Raw genomic sequence first — 25518 nt, 5'->3', positions numbered from 1 at the left:
CTTTCTCAACTTTTTTAGCCTTTTTTCCTTGTCAATGGAAGTAATGTTTGCTTTTGTTATGCAATTATGGCTGTAAATCATTAAACATATCTGCCAGTGTTGGTTTCTCTACCAACATGTGCGATTCGTTCATGTGCACCACATGATCCTCCCCTCCCTCATTATCTTTCTAATTAACATGATGACCCCCTTTACCTAAGTTGTCCCCCCCTTAATGCTAACTATTATCATGCCTCAAATACTGAACAAGACATGCCATCATGTTAAAGTATCGTTCAACATTAGTTTTGTCCTCAATTACACAAAGGAATGCTTGTGCAACAAAAGAAAGTAATGTTAATTGAAAAGCAAAAGAAAAAAAAAGACATGATTAATGTTATATGAGATAGGAAGGGTGGATAATTGTAGCAGTGACTGAGAAAAGCAACATAAACTAAGTCTAAGTATTGACATGACAGAATGAAGTGAAGCAATGTGAATAAGGTATGAAAGAGGTGTTTGATTTGTGAATGGAGTATTGTTCAAATGTCTTTGTCTGTGTGACAAGTGGTTGGAGGGAAGGTAGTAAATGCCTGCGGAGAGAGCAATGGACAGTGATGAATGTGATGATGAGTGGTGAATGCACATGGTTAGATTTGTAATAAAGACTATACCTCCCATGCATGTGAGATAGGACCCATAGGGCATGTGCCTGCTTCTTCGCCAAATTCTCCATTCACTTTCCAATCCACTTTTTCTTTGCTAATCACAATTTCATAAACATCTATAACCAATCAATACTTCAATCAGTAATATACAAAGAAATATCTATAAACTCATTTTCTTTTAAGTTTTGGATCGAAATTCATGTCCAATATTTTATACATTCACTTATGGTTGAAAAAAAAAAATCACAAATCCATCCTTTTAAGATTTCAGATTAAAGATGAAGAAAGATATTTTATATATTATTGATTCATGGTTTGAAGCTTGTCAGAATCCTGATTATAACATTCACATTCTCCCAATACCCATTTGAAGAACTTAATAATATGATTTTCTGTTTACACTATAGTATTTTTAATTAGATGACACAATTGAGTTTATTGGTGATAAATTTTAGACTCTAAATGATAATAGTTTATGATGAATGAAGAACACTATTTATTAGAATATAGAAATGAATTTCGATGATTTTTATTGTCATATGATTTTAGATTGAAAGTGAAACCAGATATTTTATATATGATTTAATCGTAGCCTAAAATAAAATATGATATATATATATATATATATATATATATATATATATATATATAATTGATTTGAAACTTGAATTCCAATTATAAGATTCCCATTCTCTCAATAGCCACTTAACACTATGATCTTCTATTTACATTGTAAGATTTTTAATTAAATGACCCAAATGAGTTTATTAGTAATAAAGTTTAGATTCTAAATAGGAATTAACTTAGATGATTTTTATTGTCTCAAGAGTTAATACGTGTAATTGTTTTGTGTTTGTGTATTAGATGACTAGTGAATGAAATTTTATCTGATATAATGAGTGGCATAGTATCATTTATATCTAAGTATTATTGGTATATATAATCTTTACTTAAGACGTGACTTTATAATAGATGCTTGAATTAAACGTTTAGACCCATCATTTTCTTTATCCTTCCAAGATTGGTACGAACTAATGTCTGGCCATAAATTTGTGTATCTAAATATTTTTTGTTTTTAGTTTTCCATTCAAAATATAAGACAACAAATGTTTATCATCAAACACCTTAATCAATGGGTGTAAATTTATTCATCAATAATCCAAAATTCAAATCTTCAATATTTTGCTATATCAAGACATAACTTTTGTTATTCATAAAGATTATGTTTTTTACGGAAATATGTCGATTAGTTTCCAAAGTAAGTCACTCCAGAGTATTAAATGTTTCATAGTTAAAGTTAACAGTTATTTATAAGCATCATTCTTCACCAACTTAACATTTTTCTCATAACAAAGTCATATAAAAGTAGTAAAATGACAACTTCAAGATAAATAATCCTAATCCGGTAACATAAAGAATGTTGTTGTATAAAAAAAAATATAAGTTCGGTTTAAAATTAAAAAAAAAAAAGTCCATTTCATATTTTCTTTTATTTAATATCTTTTACTAAGATCATATATGTTTTTAGTCTCTTAATTAAAATTGAAATTAATTCATATTTTAAATTTTGATAAATTTCTCGATCTCAAACTTTAAAAAGGATGGAAATAATATTTTAATTCAATTAAGTTAAATATGTTTGACATGTCAAACACATTTCATGCTACATTTAAATTATTTATATTGTTTGACATTTTCTGAATTCAACCTCAACTATAAAACATATTTGACACATAAAATAATTTAACATAATTAAATTAAAAGAATTATATTCAGTCATTTATAAAGTTTAATACCAAAATATATCAAAATGTCATATATAAATGAATTCCAAATTTTAATTTCACATTAAAATTAAAGAATATATATATTTAACCATTATCTTTATAATAATTTTCGTAAATGTTCTTAATTTAATTTATTTTCTTATGCAGATCAAGATAATGTACTATGTCAAATCTTCATACAACATAACAAGAAAGAGTTATATGGACTCGTAAAAATAAATTAAAATATCAAATTGAATGTTAATTTTAGTAATGAGATTATTAAATTTTATTTTCTACGGTGAGACTTGAAAAGTGGAGGCTGAATTTAATGATCCAGAATTCTTGAAAAATGGGTAGAAACATAGAAAGAAAAGTTGTCTGTTTAAAATTGTAGTGGTATGTATTTAGTAGAGAAAAAGCTAGGTCATAACACTTCTTTGGCAACATTTGACCATGTTGCAAAGTTTCAATCCAATGGTAATTTTGAGTACAAGGATAGAAAAAGGAACAATGAATCTAAATTCGTTGCACCGACAACGTTAAAGGGTAGTCCCAGTACTACTAGTCGTAGCCCTAATGGTCCCACAAACAAAAACCCTCATTCAATACTACCCTTAAGAAGGGCATTCAAAGTTCAAAGGTATTTTTGTTGCTAAAACTTAGTTCTAGATTATTAAATGTTTTTAGTGTTTCTAATTGTGCTTTATTAAGATATATTAAAAATTAGGGTTAAATATGTTTTTGTTCCCTAAGTGAATTTTAAAATTAGTCTATTTCAAAATTTTAGACCAATTTAGTTCTTCATTTCTCAAAATACGTAAATTTAGTCATTTTAATCAATTTTTGTTAGGTTTATTTGATGTTTTGTATGTATTTTAAGATTGTATTTGAGTTGTTTATAATATTTGACGCATTTTACTTTAATGTTAAATCAAATATTATTATGAAATATGTTTGAAATGTCAAATAAATTTAACAAAATTTGATTAAAATGACGAAATTTACGTATTTCGAAACATGCGAAACATAAAGAACTAAATTAGTCCAAAATTTTAAAATTAACTAATTCTAAAATTTACTCAAAGTTAAAAAAAAAAAAAACATATCTAATCCTAAAAATTATTTTACGATTGAAGTATAGCCCTAAAAATATATTTAATTTTTCAATGCTAGATTTGTTGTTTCAATATTCACTATTAAAATTATATGGAAGGCAACTTTGAGTGAGAGTGAGGGGCTCAAGAAAATTTTACACACATTCGAAACTATCATAATTATTTCTTAAGAACAAACAAAGGGCCCCACTCTATGAGATTTTATTTTTCATTTCAAGAAAACAATTTTTTTTTCTTCTTCAAATGATAACTATGATTATTGTTGTTATTATTCCGAGAGGTTTGGATCTCAAGACGTGAAAAAATTGAATTTTTAGGGTTAGTCTCTTGGCCCCAAAAGCATAATTGCAACTCTGTTATGTTTGTTATTAATTCAGCCATGATTCCGTTCTAGAAATTTTCAGATCAATGAGCTTTAAAATTTTCATAACCATGTCAAAAACCAGTTCTTCAATAGATCTGAGAGTTTAGTTTGTCATTTTTTTTTTCTAGAAACCCAAACTTTTTTTTTCAAATTTTAGAGATTGAAATAATTGTTTTTTTTTCATATAAGAGACTTCAAACGTAATTAACTAAAATTAGTTATAATGCTATATTAAATGAAATAACTTGTTTTTTGGTGAGATGGTTTTGTTTAAACTACACATGCTAAACTCTTTTTTTCTAAATAGAGTTTTATTGAATACTAAATCACATCAACGAATAACTTTATTAATAAATAAAAAAAGTCAATGATATTCATGGACAAGTTTAAATATTTCATATCACTTATAAAAGATATTTTAATCAATTTTTTGTTTAAAGGTTTATAGATTCTCTGAGAATGATATAAACGATCTAATGTTTATATTTATATGTAGATTCTACTATATTTGGTAGATGGTATTAGGAAACGTGTTTATTAATTTTTAGATTGTTTGGTTTAATCGTCCATGTATTTGTTATGTTAATTAATAAGAAGCACAATTTGTGTCATTTTTGTTACTCTAAGTGTGTTTCACATTAGTTACGATATCTTTTTATAAATAAGATCTTTATACCATTAGTTGTGACTAACGTTTAATTTGTTTTGAGTAAGAATTTATTAAGAAAGAAACTGTACAGATGTAATATCTAAATTTAGTGAATTTTTTTATAGATATAAATTAAGATCTGATAATATTGTTGGGTTTATATTTTGTCGTTTAGTTTGGTTGTAGTTAGTAAAAGATTGTAGTTCTATATAGGGGCGACTCAATGTTTTGAGAGACCTAAAGCAAACTTACAAAATGAAATATTTTATTTAAAATTTATTTTTTGAGTTTTTTATGGAAAATTATTTATTAAACTGTCATAATTTATTTCATTTAACATTTATTTTTCAATAGATAATAAGACTAATCCATTTAATATTTCTTGAGACATTGATGGGTTTAAATAAGTTTTTATTATCTTTAGCTTTGAGAAACTCCTTTTACACTAGAATTGTTAACATTATTCTATAAGTTATATATGTATTTGAAAAAAAAAAGTATTCTTTTTATATAATTAAGAATGTCAATTGGCTTATCATTTTCCAAACCTATAATTTTTCTTAAGATATTTAATTCTGAAATTAAATCAAATTTATCAATATCCAAGAAATTATCATGCTTTAAAGATTTTTCAAGTTTTAAGCATTTTTCTTTCAAAAATGAAATATCTACAATACATAAGACATTTGCTCTTTTTTGTTCATAGCTCCTTTTTGTTATGCAATTAAAGTCTCAATTCTTCTTTTCTTTTGAATTCTTGAATAGCCTGATTCAAATTTTTTAGTTGACATATCTATATATTTTTATATGAAATAAAAGATTATAATATATAAAACACTACTAAAGATATATATATATATATATATATATATATATATATATATATATATATATATATATATATATATATATATAACGAATGAGTTAAAACAATAAAATCTGGTTCTGGTTATCAAGAAAATAAACTCAATAGTAGACTTTATCTTGAAGTTTCAAGTCTCTTTTTCATTCGTGAACTGGTTTAAAATTAAAATTCGTTTTGTCCAAAATTTTGATACATTTTGATCTTTAAACTTTAACAATAAATGAATATAATAATTTTAATTCAAATACATTAATTTTTTTGAGATGTCGAATGTATTTCTTAACATATACTGAACCAAGAATGTGTAAAATAATATAAACAACTCGCATTCAACATGTCAAACAAAATTAACATAATTAGATTAAAAAACTATATTTATTTATTTTTTAAGTTTAAAAATTAAAATATATCAAAATTTTAAATATCGATTAATTTCAATTTTAATTAAAATTTGGAATTAAAAATATATTTAATCCAATAAATAATATCTCAAAACATACTATCTTATCTTTAAAAGATACTCTAAGAAATGAAAGAAAAAATATATTTAAATTATTTTTATCTTCAATTTCTAAAGCATGTGAGGTCATTGAATGTGGTATAATAATAAATAGCGAGAAGAAAGAAGAAGATCTAAGAATGTTGGTAAGAAACAAAAAAAAAAACATTGGGAATGTGTGATGAAGGGTTAAGAAACCAAACCAAAATGCAATGTAAGATCTTGAAAATAGGAATGCCGACAAAAGGACCGTGTCTTTCTCGACTTTTTCAAGGTTGACAGTAGAAGAGTATGTCTGTATTACTATTTTTCTTTTAAAACAAATCAATAAAATATTAAGTCACGTTAAAAATAAATAAATAAAAATAGAATATTTTTTTTTTTCGATAATTCTTAAAATTTTAAAATTTTATGTTGAAGCAAATTTGCTTTTTAACTAAATTGACGTAGGTCGAAAGTATTTATTGATATTCCTTATAATTACTTTTCATAAAAAAATTTAAATATTTGCTTTTGTATTCCACGCCCACATAACATGGCATTCTTAAGGTAACTTTAGTTATTATTTTCACATTCATATCTTTCTCTTCTTTTATATGACCTTCAATTAATTACATATATGCAACTATTAGGGGTTAGAAAGGAAAATGTAGAATACAAAATTCTACATTTGTTTTACTAAAACCAATGAAGTTTACTAAACTATTTAGTTTTTCCAATGAAAACTTTAAATAATATTTAAAGACACAGAAAATCTTCACAATACAGAAAAAGAAACATGATACAGGCATTTCAGGAAGAAACAAAAGTGTGGTCAATTCGTGATGAAACACACAAAATTCAAGAAAAATGCAATTTATTCTTCAGATCTTGATCAATAAATGCCATCAAAACATGAAATGTATGTATTTTGCTATAGTTGATTCATGTCGGTGCCACCAAATAATTATCTCCAGATTTTATGTGCAGAGTTTCATTGAAAATTAAATAATTTAAAATAATTTTAAGACTTAAAAGTTTTATATGAAATTTTGAGAAAGAAAAATTATATATATATATATATATATATATATATATATATATATATATATACTTTAAAGAATTTAGAAAAAACAAGTTTAGAAACTATAATTTTTGTCTCCTTAAAAAACCCATTAGGGTAATATATTTATTAAATATTTTGTAGTGTATTGTCACAACACAAAGAAGAAGGAAACCGGTTATTCATTTTAAAAATTGGAAAATTTTAGAGTTAAGTGTTTTTTTGGACTCATTTATTTCTGTTATACATATTTTATTTTGATATATTTATTTAATCTGTTTATTTTAATTAATAATTTATTTTAAATTATTTAGTTCAAAAGTATTTATTGTAAATTTAAATAAATCATAGTATTAAGTACTTACCAATTTCGTTCAGGATTAATATCCAAAAAACTATTGATCATATCTACTAGAATATATTTTTCTCAACTAAAATTAGACTTTACCGTTAACTCATTTTAATAGAAGAAAATACGATTTAAAATAAATAAGGTTAAAATATGTGTTCGTTTTTTAAACCTTAACTAATTGAAATTCGTGTTTGTTTTTGGTTTTGATATAAATATAAAATTTTTAACTCAATTACATCGAGTTCGTTGAGGATGTTAAATGACATTTTCGATTAACATTAAGTGAAAACGTACTTCTATAAACAATTTAAATATTAATTTAAAATGTATTTGACATATTAAAATAATTTAATATATAAAATTAATAAAATATTTAATTTTAAGATTTGAAAAGTAAAATATATATTTAATTTTAAAACAAAAATAAATTCTAATTTCACATCAAATTTTAAGAACTAAACGCATATTTAACCTGCATAAATATCTATTATTACATAATTTTCAATAATATCTTATTCTTTTTATTCTTAAAATTAAGCACGTTAATACAAAACAATTTCTTAACATTTTTATAACACACCAGGAAACATATGCATTTATAATAAAAATAATAAAATTATTATTATTATTATACTTATAAAAGTAAAAATAAATAACTTACTATTTTATTGTAAATAGTTTTTAAGTTTAAAAAATAATGAAATTGAAAAACAAATATATTTAAATTAAAAAAATGAACATGTGATAATGTAATTATTTTAATTTAAAGAATCTATTACTAAAGATAAAATGGAAAAGAAAATGTGTACATTAAGAGAAAGAAATCCCAATAATAATAAAAATAAAACGGAGATTTTAATGCCAATAAATTTATAACCATACATACAAGAAGAAAACCATTTAATCATCATCATTCTAATCGACTTGGAAAAAAATTCCTTAAATGAAACTCGATGTGCCATATTTGAAAATAAAGAAACTATTTAAATTGGAAAGTATTGAACATTTACTATTTATCAAACATTCTTAACAATTTAAATTAAAAAAAATAACCTAACCAATATTTCATCAATTCTATTTTTATTTCTTATGCTTCTTTTTATATATAATCATTTATATTTTTTTCTCTTTCAGCAATTTTGTTCAGATAAAAACATCTGTAAACTTGAAAGATTAGCTTTTTTGGTATACCTTTCTGTTTCTTGTGTGATTTTTGTTCTTTTAGGGGAGAATTTGTACACACAAAAAAATCAAAAATAGTGTCATATTTGGTACTGTTAAAAACATTCCCTTTGAGGTACATAATAATGTACCAAATGAGATTTCAGACGTTATTGATCTGAAAAGTATAACCAGCTTCTGCAAAATGAGATTTCACCAATGCAAGAGATTTGGAGCGGTGGGAAATTTTGTTCTTTTCTTCTTTGGGCATTTCTGCATACCTACAAAGAGTAAATGGAAGGAATTAGGTTTTGCAAGAAACTATGAAACGTTTGAACGGAAAATGACATGAAAGAAGGGATTGAAATACGTTTGATCATAGCCTTCAGGTTCAAAAATAGGATCCCATCCAAAATCATTAGGCCCTCTTGGTGGAACAATCTTCCCCTAACATTACCATGCACCACAAAACGATTTAGTTACATTCATTTCGTACATTAACCATACTGAGATATGTAATTTCTACAATTTCTTTGTCTCTCTTTCTTCTATATAATATGTCATAATAATCAAGGAAATAAACATAAAAAATGATGTATAAACTATAATAAACACCAATTGTCTTGTGCCATAAGTCACTTGAACCAAGTCACAATTAAATTGTAACTTTAAGTTGGTATGTTCCGTATAAAAGGTTGTGTCCTAATTGATAACTATAACTTTTGTCCCGGTAATAAAGATTCAATTCAATAATTGGTGTTAAAGTCAAAGTCGCATACAATTGTTCAGGGAGAAACGGTTACAAGTTATATCAATTATCCTGTGATATAGGTTAGGTGGGTAAGTCATAATCGACAATTAGTATTAAAGTCAAGATCATGAATTCAATTTCTAGTGAGATAATTGTCAAGAGAGTTTCTAATGGAACAATTGTTAAGAGAGAAACTATTACAAGTTATATCAATTATCATCTGACATAGGTCTAGGTCAGGTAAGTCATAATCGAAAAATTCGATTCCTAAAACAACAATTGTTGAGGGTATACATATCACACATATCAACCACTTTCTATCAAGTCTAAGTGAATTGATCATCATAAGTGAAACTCGTTGAATAAGTGAGAATCATTCACTAAATAAGGAAAGGGGAAACCTGTGTTTTTATTCGTTGTAATGTTCATCAAACTTGGTTTTCATGAATTAGTATTCAGACTCAACAACATATTTTTAAACTTGTATTTTAGTCAACTTTGTTCTAGTGGCAAAAAACAAAAACGACACTAAACATTAAATTTAAGCACCACCAAAGGAATTAACTTTACATATTTTTAAAAGTTTGAAAGACTAATTCATCAATTTAGGAGTATATGGACTAAAATCAAGTTTAATAAAAATGATCAGATTAAAGAAGTGTTGAAGAAAGTGCTGCTAGCATTTTTCAATTTGGAAAAGCAGTTTATGTTAGTATTTGAATCATTTATTAACCAGATGGAAATAAGGAGATTCATATTATTACAACCCCAATATTAAACTGGCAAAGAAAATATATGAATTGGTAATTATATATAAAGGGATTCAAAGAAATACCGGAGTTTTTCCAGAAAATGTGATAGGTTCACTATCTGGACCTGCCGCAAAGGAAAATACACATAAGGCAAATGCTGATTTATCATCATATGCCATTAGCAAATTGTTGAGACCTGGAAAACGAATGAGAGGAATGAGTAAAATCAAATTTTGTGGGATATCCTTATTCCTGAAAACATGAACAAAAAATTCAAAACTGATTCAAAGTTATGCAGTTTAGGTGCAACCTTCATGGCCAATCTTCTGCAGAAACCACTTGCTGCATGATACATCAATGCAATTAGACAATAATCATTAGGAAGTAAAGATAATGAATCTAAAAAATCTCACTTGCTCAATGCCGATGATTTAGAAATTAGTGTAGACACTGAAGCTTAAAAGAACTCAGATGAATATTTCTATACTCAATATTGAATGAGAATGACCTACAAGGATGAGAATATTACATAAACATTAAACAGTCAGTTCTAGTTCTAATTGATAAGCACCCAAGCACTTGGTGAACCCACCGTCAAAAGCAGTATTAAGAGGGGGTTGGGGGGAGAACTAAACACTTACCCCATAATACCCAAGTTCCTATAACAAGGTTGCAAAGGATTAACTAGATTTGCAATATCATACTTTACAACCAATAACTTCACAAAAATGTTGACTTATAGATAGTGGTGGTACAAACCGCGTGACTCATGATTAAGAGCTCTTCAAAGAGCTCAACAAATTTGTCATTTCCAAAGTAAGAATTGGAAGTGGAGCACATATTGCTATGAGAGGTATATGAACAGCTACAGTTAAGAGTCACTCAGGTTTGATTTTAATTTTTGATGTCCGTCTTATGTTCATGAGATTATTCAAAATTTGTTGCTCAACTATTGGAGAAAGGAGTGAGGATACGGAGATCAGGATACTATGGAGGAAAATTTGCTTAAGATGGTTTTGCAGTATAAAATAATGAAATATAGATGTGTGCTGGACAAATGTGAGAATACAACATACATATACCAATATCCCTTTAATGAAGATTAGAGATAAACCCTAAAAGAAAGGTTGGAGACTACTAAAGAATCCATATACACCAAATCAAGCTCCATAGACCTATAAGGATCATGCACAATGGCAAACTAGAATCTCTAAAGCCAACCCCATTTAGTGGGAATGAAATATACTCGGTACTTCATTAGAGAATAATGGTGGAAAGAAGTCACAAAATTACTGGACAGAACACAGATTTTGAGGATCTATGCCTCCCAAAGCCCAAAGGACCCAATTTCCCCAAAAATCACAAGATCATTCTCTCTCACTCACGCTATCTCAACCTACCTTCTTATTTCAACCGGTCTCAGCACGATAAGCCCAGACCAATAATACAAAATGACCTAACATATATATATATATATATATATATATATATATATATATATATAAAAAAAAAATCTATTCTCTAATATCTATCATCATCAGTTTCCTACCATAGTTGCAGCCTATTTTAAGAAACCATATGCTTGTACTTTTCTACATCAGTTCCATGCTAAAAAAATACAGTATAAATGAATAACAATAATATGAGGGCTTGAAAAATTATGACAGAATAAAGGGGTAAAGTTCACTGAGTACAATGGTTAAGGGTGAAAATGAACTTACATGTAAGGCCCTGAAAAAATGTAAAACAGTCAATCAAAATCAGTCAGGTTGTATAATAATGCCAGCTTTCGTTGCATAAAAAAAAAAACAAAATAATATCCACCTGGAAGACCCTTCAAGGCATTGAAGCAGAGGCAAGTGTCTTCAACCAACACAGGTCCATTCACCTTGGCATACATAGCAGAAAAAAGTATAAAAACAATAAAACAAAGAAAAACAACCAAAAATCACACAAGGCCAAGCATATTTGAGAAAACTATAACAAGGTACCTGAAGGGCAGCCATTCGAGCCTTCTCTTTAGAGATATCTTCAGGCTCTCCTTGCAACTCGGGCACTTCATATAAAAAGCATGGAAAAACAAACTCTAAGAAGTATTATTAAACAAGAAAAGTAACCGAACACAAAATAATGGTCTCTTTGATTCACTCACTTCTCACGTATCAGTTCTAAAAGTTGTTTTTCTAAAACATTTTCAGACTACTGACCAATCAATTCCTTAGTAAAAAATGAATAAAGTTTTGAAAATTGTTTTCAAAACAAGTGTGTCAAAACCAAAAATGTAGAAGCAGTTAAAAGATGTTTTCTCATTTTTTTTTTCTCCCACTTTTTTCTTGCCCCCTGTTTACCGCACTCTGCTATACACCTTGTTCGAGAAACTTTGTTTAGTTGCATTTTCCAAACCTAAAAACAACCTTTGAAAACAGAAATCAAACACACCCTAAATGTCTCAACCAAACAGACAACATAGACAAGTAGGGGGAAAGCATAAACAACTCAAAATTGAAAATGTAATTTAAAAGGAAAGGTAAGAGTGATTATTATTATTACAATCAATTTTGAGGGACTGGAAAGGAATGGAATTCCCCAAGATGGCACGAACTTCTTCAAGCTTTTTGGCATTTCCAGTCACAAAAGTAACAGGACGTGACAGGACCAACCCTCTTGCAGCAGCCATTTCCCTAATCTCGTTTGATTTTTCTGGAAAGTAAATCAGTGAGAAAATCAGAGAGACCCATTATAGAAAAAAAAAACATTTCTTTTTCAATTTTTCTTCATGGGCATGACAAAATAATCACAACAAAAGAGAAAAAAAAAAACTTTTGGTAATTTTCTGTTCTATTTTTGGAAGAAAAGAACCAGGAAGTAGAAGTTGAAAAGAAATTACATACTGTAAGAGTCGACTTCCCACAACCCCGGCGGCACTGAAGGGCTTGCCACTGCTGACTCTCTTTTGATTATAAACACTTTTCACAATTTTAATTTTTGTTTCCCCACTTTAATAGTAAGATTTTAAACAATATGTAATTTTGGTTTATTTTCATAATTTAAGATGTTTATACTGCGTAAACAAAAGCGTTGTCCATTTTTTAAATTATATTAATAATTAATGATATTATAATGTTATTAAGTTAATGAAAAAATAAAAATATATTTATAAAATTAAAGTAAAATATATAGAGAAAATATGAGAAAAATAATTGTTAATGAATAGTAGGAAAAAAAAGAAGAAAGAGATGAGTAAATAGTTTTATAAAAGTTTGTAAAAGTAACCGTTAATTTTTAAAAATTTAATAAATAATTAAATTGTAAAGAGTAAAGTTGAAATTATGAAATATAGACGCAAAAGAAGAAATCTCCTTTATATATAATTATAGATAACAAGTGAAAACATGTGTATCCACTTTTTTAACGTAATAATAAAAATACTTAATTTTAGTATTGGTAATTAATTAAATTTTAAAAATAATTATCAAAATGGTAAAAAAGTCTGAACAATAAATTACAAAATCAATCATTTTTATTAATAAATAAAGATAAAATACATAATTAAAAAAAATATATAATATTATAAAAATAGTATAAAAACATTAAATAACAAAATTTATAAATATATTTATAACTATTTTTTCCTGACCATATCTCCTTACTAATTTTTCTTTCATTAATTTAAATTATTTTATTTTCTAAATTTTATAATTAGTTTTTAAATTTTAATTATATGTCTGTAGTGAAATTACACTTACTTTCATTAATATCAATCGATTTATTATTTTACTTTTTAAATTGTATGATTACTTTTTAAAATTTAACTAACGATCTAGAATAAAATTATAAAAACTATTTATTTTACATATACATTACTTTTAATAATTATGATTAAAAAGCATATACATGCACTACACATATTTGTTTCCAATAATTATAAAGATCACCTATCTTTATTAGTGTTTATATTTTGTCTCATATTTTACCCTTTATATAACATTTTCTTAAAATTAAATTATATATTTATTATTTTACAACCTACCATTTTTTAAACTTTAATTATTTTTTTTCTTGATTTGATATTTTTTTAATTTAACTATTTTTTAAAACTAAAATAAGTATCAATAATTAAAAATTCCTACAAAATAAATAAAATCTACTTACAATAAAAGATAATTCATATCTTTAATGTTTACATCTTGGTTACCTATTCTACGTTTATATAATAGTTATTTTCAAATTAAATCAATTTTTTATTATATTTTATTATTATAAAAAAAGTGAATGCATATATTTTAAATAGTAATTAATAAAAAAAAAATCACTATTTTGGCATAACCAATTTTTGTTCTGATTTTACATGTTTAATAAATTATATTTTTTAACTTAAATAATTATTCATAGTAAATAAATTATACTTTAATTTTATACTTTTTGGTAACTACTTTCATAAATCTAAATAATAATTTTTAAAATTAAATAATTATTTATAGCAAAAAGCTATTTGCAACATAAAAAAATATAAAAATTATTCATTTTTGTAAAAAAAATATTATAATTTTACTCTTATGTTAAAATTAATATAAAATAAAACCTAATTAGTTAAAAATAATTTAAAATAAAATATGGACAATTAGTTTTAGAAAGAAAAAAAAAAGAACAAAATCAGGGTGATTGTTATTATGGTCATTAATACTAATGGAAACATAGATGTTGTCTTAGTTCGCATTTTTTTTTTCATATAAATTTAAATTTAAATTAATAAAAAATATGTAATTAATTTTTAAAATAATTATAAAATTAAAAATTAAAAAAAATAAAATATGTACATAAAAAATTTAAATAATTATTAAAAATAAAAATATTTTTAAAATAACAGTTAAAATTAAATCATTTATAAAATAATTAATTTTTGAAATAATAATTAAAAGTAAAACTAAAATAATAAAAAATATATAAAAAAATATCTTTTTATATATTATTATATATTTAAATGACGAAGAGATATTTTTGTAAATACACTTATGATTCACACAAAAATTCTCATTTGAGAAAGGATTTCCTCTCTTAAATTTATCTCTACAAATTCATGTAAATTTCTGAAATCAAAAGTACATGTCACTCTTTATCCATTCTTGCCGATAATAATTCTCCAAAAGCAAACACATTTTTTATGTTGTCCATTCATTGGGTGAAGATGACCTCGCCAGCTAAAGATATTCACTTCGTTAAAGTATTATAAGGATTTGGGAAGGTTAACTTGATGAACAAGCAACGATGGTGGCCAAAAAAAATTATTTAGGAATTTCACTAGATGAATTCTTGTAAAGTAAAAAAATTAAGGTTAAAATATCTTTTTTGTCTCAATTTTCGTCAATTTTGTTCAATTGGGTCCTTTTTTGCTAACACCGTTTAAATCATTAACGGCCATGAACAGTGACTGCCACGTGTCACTTTGTGGTTTTTTTAATTTTTTTAATTTTTTTTTTTAATTTTTTTTAATTTTTTTTAAATGTACACATGTCAACACAGAAGCGTGTCACGCGTCACTTTGTGGTTTTTTTGAATTTTTTATTTTATTTTATTTTGAATTTTTTTAAATGTCCACGTGTCAACCCAGTAGTGTGTCATGTGTCAAAGTCAATATTCTATATTTAATTTGGTCCCTATATTTGTTATATTTGTTCAATTAGGTCCCAATTTTTGTTAACAATAACCAATTTGGTCCCTATCGAAGATGTGACCAAATTTAATTTTTATATCAAAGTTATAATGATGTGAATTTTAATATATTATATAAAAATATTTAATAAAAAATTTGAATTTTAATATAAAAATTAAATTTGGTTTTAATTTGGAGAGGGACCAAATTGGTTAATGTTAACAAAAATTGGGACCTAATTGAACAAAAATAACAAATATAGGGACCAAATTGAATTTAAAACATTGATTTTGACACGTGACACGCTACTGGGTTGACATGTGGACATTTAAAAAAAATTAAAAAAAATTAGAAAAAATCACGAAGTGACGAAAATTGGAACCTATTTGAACACAAAACCAAAATTAGAACTTATTTGAAAAAACTACGAAAATTGGGAAAAAAAATATTTTAACCAGAAATTAATAGTTCAATACTTCCAAATTTACATTTAATTATTTTGACAAACCAAACTTAATTTTTCAATAAAATCTTAAAATATTTAATTACAAAAAACACTTACATAATCATAACCAGACAAAAACAATCAATTACACCACCACACCGGTCCAAGAAATTTCAAATTCAAATTACAAGAAAAAAAAAATACGAAAATAGATCACCTTATACAATAAACAACCTATAGCTTGATTATTCTTCCCTTTATTATGCTCTTACAAAATAAAGATGGATTTTGCAGAGAAACTAAATGTGAAAAACTTTCTTGCCGAGAATAATGCTTTGTAACTTTAAAATGTATAAAAAATATGTTTTTAAATATGAGAGAGACTTTTTTATTTCTTAAATAAATTTTGAACTAAATATAATAATCAATGATCAATAAATATAGGAGTTAATTTGTCCGTTCATTAATTCAGACCTTCAAAATATTTTTAATTAATTATAGTTTAACTTAATCAATTATTTTAAAAAATTTATGCTTTTTAAAAGAACTTGAAATAATCTCTAATATTTCAACTTAAAAGATTATATTCAAAACAGTTTTGCAAAGTTTAATCAATTAGATGCCTAACTTTGAAGAATAAGAATGTATTCTAAACTAATTAGTTTAATCAATTATTTTATATCATAAAAAATTAAAAATACTGGTCTACCTTGATATAATTGATTATTCACTTAATCAATTAATTTTCTTATAAAACAGTTTTTCTGCTCAAGATGATTAAAGAAATTAATTCAAACTTTGAAATTTTACACTACTTTAATAATAGAGAGAGAAAAAAAAAACTAGAACCTTATGTAAACAATATTAAAAAGTGCATACCTTTTTTTACTTTCAAGGGTTAAATATGTTTTTGTCACTCAAGTTTTAATGAATTTTGAAATTAATCCCTCTTTGAAACTTTATACCAATTTAGTCTTTTATCTTTTAAAATGCATAGATTTAGTCCTTCTTATTAGAATTAATTGACGAATTAATTCTATTATGTGACTCATTTGAAATATTATGATGGTCCAATTGTGATTTAATAAAATATAAGGACCTCTTAGTTATTATGGGAAGTTATAATAAAATAAAATAAAGCTCAGGCCAACTTGATGGACGTTGACTTATAAAAGGATATTAGGGTTCTGTCCCTAGTTATAAGGTTCTCTCACAATAAGCCATCAAGAAAGAGAGTGTGAGAGGAGTAACAAAGACAAATTGATAGATTGGAAAAGGAGGTTGAAGAACAGAGATTGAAGAACGCATTATTATTAGATCTCTCATGGATCAAGGTTAGTATCCTATTACATATTATGTTATGATTTATGTACATGAATGTATGTTTATGTTTATGTGCGTAAATGTGTTATTATGGTGTGATTATGTGCATGAAGATGTGAGAATCATGAATCTTAAGATCCTATAGTAGTTTTCTATAATGAAGTAGTATTGCATGGAAACTACAAAATAATTTACATGTGGTATCAGAGCATGTGTTATTAGATCTATGATTCTCCAATTATGATGTTTTCTCCCAAACTGTGTTCTCCTGAAATTATTATAAACCCTAATTATGAATTTAGGGATTTTATGAAAGTATTAATCCTAATTATGAATTAGGAATTTTATGCTATAATAAACCCTAATTATGATTTAGGGATTTATGATATTATAAACTCTACTTACGTTTTTAGGCTTTTTTTTTACATTAAGATAAACACCCTATTTAGGGATTTTGAAATTTATATTTTTTCCAATTGTATGAATCCTAAGTATAAGTTATAAGTTTTAGGGATATATTGTTAATTGAAGAATTGCATTGTTATGTTTCTTTAATGTTTTTCTTTTATGCTTTAATTGAATTCAATGGCATGATGATGAAAGATTCTGTTGGTTACGTGTCCTCCATGGGCATCAAGTTTAATGATGGATCAAACAAATATTTAATGTGCAATTGTAATGTTTGTTTCCGTTGTGCTTTAATTGCAAAATAAAAGGCTTGAATTATTATGAGAAATTCTTGAATTAAAGAAATTGAATGTTTGAATTGCAAATTCCATGAATCAATTATTGTTGGATTAATGGTTTGTTTTTCATGGATCATGTAAGGCCCCCTTTTTATTTCTGCCTTAAAAGTTAGTGGGCTGCCCTTGTAAGTGGGCCTAAGGCCGGCCCAACAGATAAAGTCATTAGGTCTTGTTGGTATCGCGCAGCGGAATGACTAAACAATGGTAAAAAATCAAGAGGGGGGGTGAATTGGATTTTTAAAATTCTTGACAGGTTTTAAAATTTTTCTCAAAATTTAATTAATTAACTTAAAGTAATAGTTACTTTAAATGCAAGTGCAGATAAATAAGGAGTTTAAGGGAAGAGAATGCACACTGATATTTATACTGGTTCGGATCAAAAGACCCTACGTCTAGTTGTTAATCTCTTAAACAAGGAGATTAACTCAATCACTATAATAATCAAAATTACAACAGATTATATGAGAGAAAAGATTAGAAAACACCTCTCTTGAACAACCACAAGAGATGAACAAAACTCCCCCTGAATCTCACAGAGGATGACCAGCTTTCCTAGCAACAGCACAGCACTCAATCTTCTAAGAACTCACTTAGAAAAAGTTACCGCTCACTCACACTAGGTTTTTCAAGCTTTCTTTAAGAATCTCACAGAGCCACACTTTGCAGTCACAGCCAAAGAACTCTGAATCTTAAAAAGGTATGTTTGAAGTTGAACTGCAGTTCCTTAAATAGAGTTTTCGAAAATTAGGTTAAGAATTGAGCCGTTATGTTCCAACTGCCAAGGATAATCGATTATCAATAGTGATAATCGATTATCACTGTAGTTTTTCTAAAAATAAGAAACCTTCTAAAAAGACGAATGCCATGCTGCTGATTCTAAGTTTAATTAAACTATTCTACAATACACTTATTTTATTTTACAAGATAACATTTGCATAATTGAACACTTTGTCTTCATTAGTGCTTGATCATCATTCAAAATCACTTGACTTCCTTCTTTTTGCCAACAATCTCCCCCTTTTTGATGATGATCAAAAATATGTTTAAGGACTTGTTGCTACCTGCAATTTAGAGACTTGCAAAGAGAATGGTTAAAATAAAATAATGTGTCTTTATCATTTAAACTTATTCTCCCCCTTTTTGATCATATGAGAAAAGGGTAGAGCTCCCCCAAAATGAAATAATGCTTGAAATAATGAAATGATACTTAATCATTTATTGATTCAGAAATGAAAAGAGACTACAAGCAGTGGTAAAACACTTTTTTTTTTTAGAAATTCTCCCCCTAAAATTCTGCACTCATGTCATCATCATGAGTGAATTCCTCATCAAACCTATGTTCTAAGTTGGAAATTCTAGTATCAATCCCCCTAATGAGTCCGACAACTTCTTCATGACGAGAGTTAGACAGAAGAAATAATTCTTCTAGTCGTTTGTTCATGTTGGCTATGTTGTCTTCTATAGAGAAAGATGAGCCAGCACCACTTGAAGAGCCAACATTTTGTGTAGCAGGAGGTATGGGATCAGTAGGAGGAAGTTCTTCATCTTCAACGTCATAGTTGGGCATATCATCTCGATGGACATAAGTATCACCAAGAGGAACAAGTTTTAGCTGTTTGAGAGAACTTTCAGCAATTTCATTTGCACGTAAGGTACTTTGACAAAGCTCCCCGGTGGTATCAACTCCTTTGTATTCGCAAATCCTTGAAATTAAGAGGGAATATGGGAGAGGATATTGTGGGTACCTCTTTGCTTTGAGCATAATGTCTAGGATTAAACTAGACCATTTTATCGGAACACGATTTAGAATCACATACATGATGAGAAGGTCAGCCTCTGAGCACTGAGCATGATTGGTTCCTCTAGGACACAAAATCCAGACAATTAAGTAATGGATGAGTCTTTCATCCATTTTTAGTCCTCCAACCAATAATTGTCTCCCAACATCTTGTGCTGGGTTGCGTAAGAAAGATTGATAGGCCAAGATTCGATTGAAGCCATCAATCCCATGGAGAATTGATTCTGCAGCATCATTGATGGGAAATTTAGCCACATTTTCCCAAATATCATTGTCGATGATAATATCCACTCCCTTCACCTTTGATAAAGCAACTTCATCTCTGATCTTGAGATTATAGTAGAACACTCATACAAGATCAGGATAGTAGTTTCCATGCATTTCCACAAATGGTCTGATGCCTTGAAAATTAAAGAGAGCAGGAAACTCAAAACCTGCAGCTGTGAACGAATTCATCTCTTCGATCTTCATCAGAGATCCAACCTTCAATGGATGCTAATCTGATGGAAGGTTGAGTTGGACATGGAGCAGTTCGTCTACGTGTTGGGATCTTTCTGCGAGATGATTCTGCCATGGTGCTGATTGCAAGAGCAAAGGATGACACGTTTAGGGTTTTGTTTGAAAAGAAAAAGGGGGTAAATGATGAGAGGAGTTTGTTTCTGCGTGAATAGTTGAAATTTGGACTCAGAATTTATAAAGAGTAGGCTCCCAACGGCTAAAATGCGAAAATCAAAGCAAATCTAGCCGTTACAACGGCTATTTTTTCGAAAATTTTTACATACGTCGTGCAATAATCGATTATCCTGAGTGATAATCGATTATTGTTTCATAATATGATTTCCAGAAATGATTTGTATGAGCAGATAATCGATTATTGTAAGTAATAATCGATTATTCCATAACGATTTTGATTATTTTGATCAGGGTCATGATAATCGATTATTCTGCTTGAAAATCGATTATTCCAGGAATTTAGAACTTATTTTGGGAGAAGATAATCGATTATCATGAGTGATAATCGATTATTGAGCGTTGATTTACGAAAATATGAAAAATGAAGATTATTGCTCTTTCAAGAGACTTCTAATATTCCTAAATCTCTCCTAAGCTCATAAAATCTATCTTTGGCTAAAGGCTTTGTGAAGATGTCTGCCAATTGATGCTTGGTGTCTACATAGTCTATCACACAATTTCCTTTACTTATGTGATCCCTTAAGAAGTGGTGTCTAATTTCTATGTGTTTTGTCCTAGAATGCATTATAGGATTCTTAGTTAAGTTTATGGCACTAGTATTGTCGCATTTTAGAGGTATATGATTTAGATAGATACTGTAATCCTCTAATTGTTGCTTCATCCATAGGATTTGAGCACAACAATTGCCAGCAACAATGTATTCAGCCTCTGTAGTTGACAAAGCCACACAGGCTTGTTTTTTGGAGTGCCAAGAAACTAATGAGCTTCCTAAGAGATGACAAGTACCACTAGTACTTTTTCTATCTATTTTACATCCACCATAATCAGCATCAGAGTACCCTATTAAACTAAGTGATGCCCCAGAAGGATACCAAAGTCCAAAAGATATAGTTCCTTTAAGATATTTTAAGATTCTTTTTACTGCTATAAGATGTGATTCCTTAGGATTAACTTGATATCTAGCACAAACGCATACAGATTGCATAATATCATGTCTACTTGCAGTAAGATATAAAAGAGATCCTATCATACCTCTAAACATGGTTTGATTTACCTCAATACCTGATTCATCTTTATCCAAATAGTAGGAAGTTGCCATAAGAGTACTTGCTGCTTTAGCACTATCCATTTCAAATTTTTTAAGTATTTCCTTACAATATTTAGATTGAGATATGAATGTCCCTTCATCCATTTGTTTAATTTGCAAACCAAGGAAGAAGTTTAATTCTCCCATCATTGACATTTCAAACTCACCCTGCATTATGCTTGCAAAACCTTCACATAGAGATTTATCAGTTGATCCAAAAATTATATCGTCAACATACAGTTGAACCAATAAAATGTGTTTATCTACTCTTTTAATAAACAAAGTTGAGTCTATTTTACCTCTTTCAAAATCATTTTCGAGCAAAAATGTGCTTAAGCGTTCATACCAAGATCTAGGTGCTTGTTTCAAACCGTAAAGTGCCTTTTTCAATTTATAAATATGATTTGGAAATTTGTAATCCTCAAAACCAGGTGGTTGTTCAACGTACACATCTTCTTTGATAAAACCATTTAGGAAAGCACTTTTGACATCCATTTGATATAATTTAAATTTCATAATAGAGACATAAGCAAGAAGTAAGCGTATAGCTTCTAACCTTGCAACAGGGGCGTATGTTTCATCACAGTCTATACCTTCTTCTTGTTGATATCCCTTTGCCACAAGCCTAGCTTTGTTCTTAGTAATATTTTCATCTTCATCCATCTTATTTCTAAAACCCATCTTGTTCCAATCACTTGAAGTGATTCATCTCTTGGAATCAACTCCCATACTTTATTTCTTTCAAATTGATTGAGCTTTTCTTGCATTGCAATGCACCATTGATCATCTTGAAGAGCTTCTTGAACATTCTTTGGTTCAATCTTTCAAAGCAATTTCATTATAATCCTTTTGGTGGATAGTGCAGTAATCACTTTCAAAGATAACTTTGAGACCTTTGTCGCATAGTTGACTAATACTGAGAAGATTGTGCTTCAGTCCTTCTACAAGTAGCACATCCTTGATCTCCAAGGTATCTCCTCCACCAACATCTCCAATTCCAATTATTTTCCCTTTGTTGTTATCTCCATATGTAACAAATCCTTGATCCTTTCTTTTGAGATTCTTGATCTTCCTTTTATCACCCGTCATGTGTCTTGAGCATCCACTGTCAAGGTACCACAATGATTTTCTAGCTTTGGAAGTTAACTACAAAATAGGAAAAAATAATTTCTTTAGGTCCCCATTAACTTTATTGGGTCCTTGGGGTTAGAGAGATATAAAAATTATCTAGCAATAGGAATCCAAGTATACTTCCCATTTGGAACATCATAGTGTTTAATATTGCATTTATTTGATGTATGCTCCTTTTTCATGCAATAAAAACAAGTAGCTAAACAAGTATTTCTATAGTGAGCAGTTCCTTTTTCTACCCACACTCTACGAGTCCTTTTATTTTTAGGAACATATTTATTTCTACTTAGATTCTTCTTCTCAAAAGCATGTTTTTCAAAAGATTTATTTTCTAAAGCATCTTTAAGTTGTTTTTCTAAAATCATTAACTCAAACATATAGCTTTTGCAAGATTCACATTCAACTGCCTCAATTTCTCTATTTTCTAAACTTAAGATTTTACTTTTCAAAACATTTTCTTCTTCTAGAGATTTTTCAAGATTGTCTTGTAATTCTTTAAAATCCTTTTTTTAATTTTTTGTGAGCAATATCTAATTTACTGGATTTAGCAAGCAATTCTTGAAAAGCATCATAAAGAGAATCATAATCATTTTCATTGTCAGAGGAGCTTACCTCACTGTCAGAGTGATCACTATTGGCCATTAAGCAAAAGTTTGTCTCTTCCTCATCGGATCCTTCAGAGTTGGATGAACTTGAGGCATTATCTTCCCACGCTATGTATGCCTTTTTCTTATAATATTTCTTGCTTTTCTTTTCATCACTCCTTTTTGAATTTGGGCAGTCTGCTTTTACATGACCAGTTTCTCCACATCCATAGCATTTAAAGTTTGAGGAGCTTCCTTGATTCTCCTTCTTATTACTCTTGAATTGATTTCTTCCTTTGGACTTCATGAACTTTGTGAACTTCTTTATCATTAGACTGAGATTCTCATCATCATCAGAATCTTCTTCCTCTTTTTGCTTTTTGCCTTTGACAACCTCGGTTTTGAATGCAATATTTTTCTTTCTTCCTTGATCTTCTTCATCATTCAGTCTTCCCAGCTCAAGCTCGTGCTCTCTCAGTTTTCCAAACAGAGCAGCCATGGTCATTATTGCAAGATTCTGTGACTCCGTGATAGCCGTCACCTTTGGCTGCTAAGCCCTATTCAAAGATTTAAGAATTTTTATGTTAAGTTCATCAATATCAAATGTTTTACCTAACCCATTGAGATGGTTGACAATGTGTGTGAACCGCTTCTGCACATCGTAGATGGTTTCTCCCTGCTGCATTCGAAACATCTCATATTCTTGTATCAAGGAGTTCTTTCTAGCTCGTTTAACATCGTCAGTTCCTTCATGAGTCACTCGAAGGATTTCCCACATCTCACGTGCACTGGTGCAAACAGAAATTCTGTAGAACTCATCAAGAGTTAGAGCAAATGATATAATGTTTCTGGCTTTAACGTCATATTGAGCTCGCCTGTTTTCATCAGCAGTCCATTGAGCAAAAGGCTTTGGTTCTTGCACTTCATTAACAATGTTAACAGGCACAAATGGTCCATTCAAAACAGCATCCCAAATACCCCTATCAACTGATTCTAAAAATATTTGCATTCTGACTTTCCAAAACGGATAGTTTTCACCCGTGAAAAGTGGAGGTCTATTGATAGACGCACCTTCAACAAAAGTTTGATTTGACCCTACCATTTTCGAAAAATTTGAATGACTATCAAAGCATGCTCTGATACCAATTGTTGGTATCGCGCAGCGGAATGACTAAACAATGGTAAAAAATCAAGAGGGGGGGTGAATTGGATTTTTAAAATTCTTGACAGGTTTTAAAATTTTTCTCAAAATTTAATTAATTAACTTAAAGTAATAGTTACTTTAAATGCAAGTGCAGATAAATAAGGAGTTTAAGGGAAGAGAATGCACACTGATATTTATACTGGTTCGGATCAAAAGACCCTACGTCTAGTTGTTAATCTCTTAAACAAGGAGATTAACTCAATCACTATAATAATCAAAATTACAACAGATTATATGAGAGAAAAGATTAGAAAACACCTCTCTTGAACAACCACAAGAGATGAACAAAACTCCCCCTGAATCTCACAGAGGATGACCAGCTTTCCTAGCAACAGCACAACACTCAATCTTTTAAGAACTCACTTAGAAAAAGTTATCGCTCACTCACACTAGGTTTTTCAAGCTTTCTTTAAGAATCTCACAGAGCCACACTTTGCAGTCACAACCAAAGAACTCTGAATCTTAAAAAGGTATGTTTGAAGTTGAACTGCAGTTCCTTAAATAGAGTTTTCGAAAATTAGGTTAAGAATTGAGCCGTTATGTTCCAACTGCCAAGGATAATCGATTATCAATAGTGATAATCGATTATCACTGTAGTTTTTCTAAAAATAAGAAACCTTCTAGAAAGACGAATGCCATGCTGCTGATTCTAAGTTTAATTAAACTATTCTACAATACACTTATTTTATTTTACAAGATAACATTTGCATAATTGAACACTTTGTCTTCATTAGTGCTTGATCATCATTCAAAATCACTTGACTTCCTTCTTTTTGCCAACAGGTCTGCCCTAAACATTTCACTTCTTCGCATTTTCAGAAAATTGTTATCCTTGCATTAGAGCCGCAGTCGTCTTCTACCTCTGCTAGGGTTTGGGGACCATCGTGAGCA

The 25518-nt window shown here is 28.2% G+C and overlaps 2 protein-coding genes across 2 annotated transcripts; both read right to left on the bottom strand.

The window, feature by feature from the left end:
- Positions 1-8462: 8462 nt before the first annotated feature.
- On the bottom strand, positions 8463-12961 carry LOC114189890 (Inosine triphosphate pyrophosphatase family protein). Its single transcript, XM_028078611.2, has 9 exons — positions 12858-12961; positions 12517-12666; positions 11958-12022; positions 11791-11854; positions 11688-11697; positions 10277-10308; positions 10050-10162; positions 8834-8910; positions 8463-8744 (listed from the first exon to the last, which is right to left on the bottom strand). The coding sequence occupies exons 2-9, from the start codon at positions 12641-12643 to the stop codon at positions 8627-8629; spliced, it is 606 nt and encodes a 201-aa protein (XP_027934412.1). The 5' UTR covers positions 12644-12666; positions 12858-12961; the 3' UTR covers positions 8463-8626.
- A 9563-nt stretch (positions 12962-22524) lies between these two features.
- LOC146884559 (uncharacterized) lies at positions 22525-24525 on the bottom strand. The gene is made up of 5 exons (XM_085675597.1): positions 24495-24525; positions 24082-24344; positions 23700-23970; positions 23452-23513; positions 22525-22854 (listed from the first exon to the last, which is right to left on the bottom strand). The coding sequence occupies exons 1-5, from the start codon at positions 24523-24525 to the stop codon at positions 22525-22527; spliced, it is 957 nt and encodes a 318-aa protein (XP_085531723.1).
- Positions 24526-25518: the final 993 nt, after the last annotated feature.

The sequence above is a fragment of the Vigna unguiculata genome, chromosome 7 (genome assembly GCF_037176805.1).
Source record: "Vigna unguiculata cultivar grain cowpea cultivar isolate G323 ecotype 2 chromosome 7, ASM3717680v1, whole genome shotgun sequence".
NCBI classification, from domain to species: Eukaryota; Viridiplantae; Streptophyta; class Magnoliopsida; order Fabales; family Fabaceae; genus Vigna; species Vigna unguiculata.
This window is presented reverse-complemented; position numbering and strand designations above follow the sequence as displayed.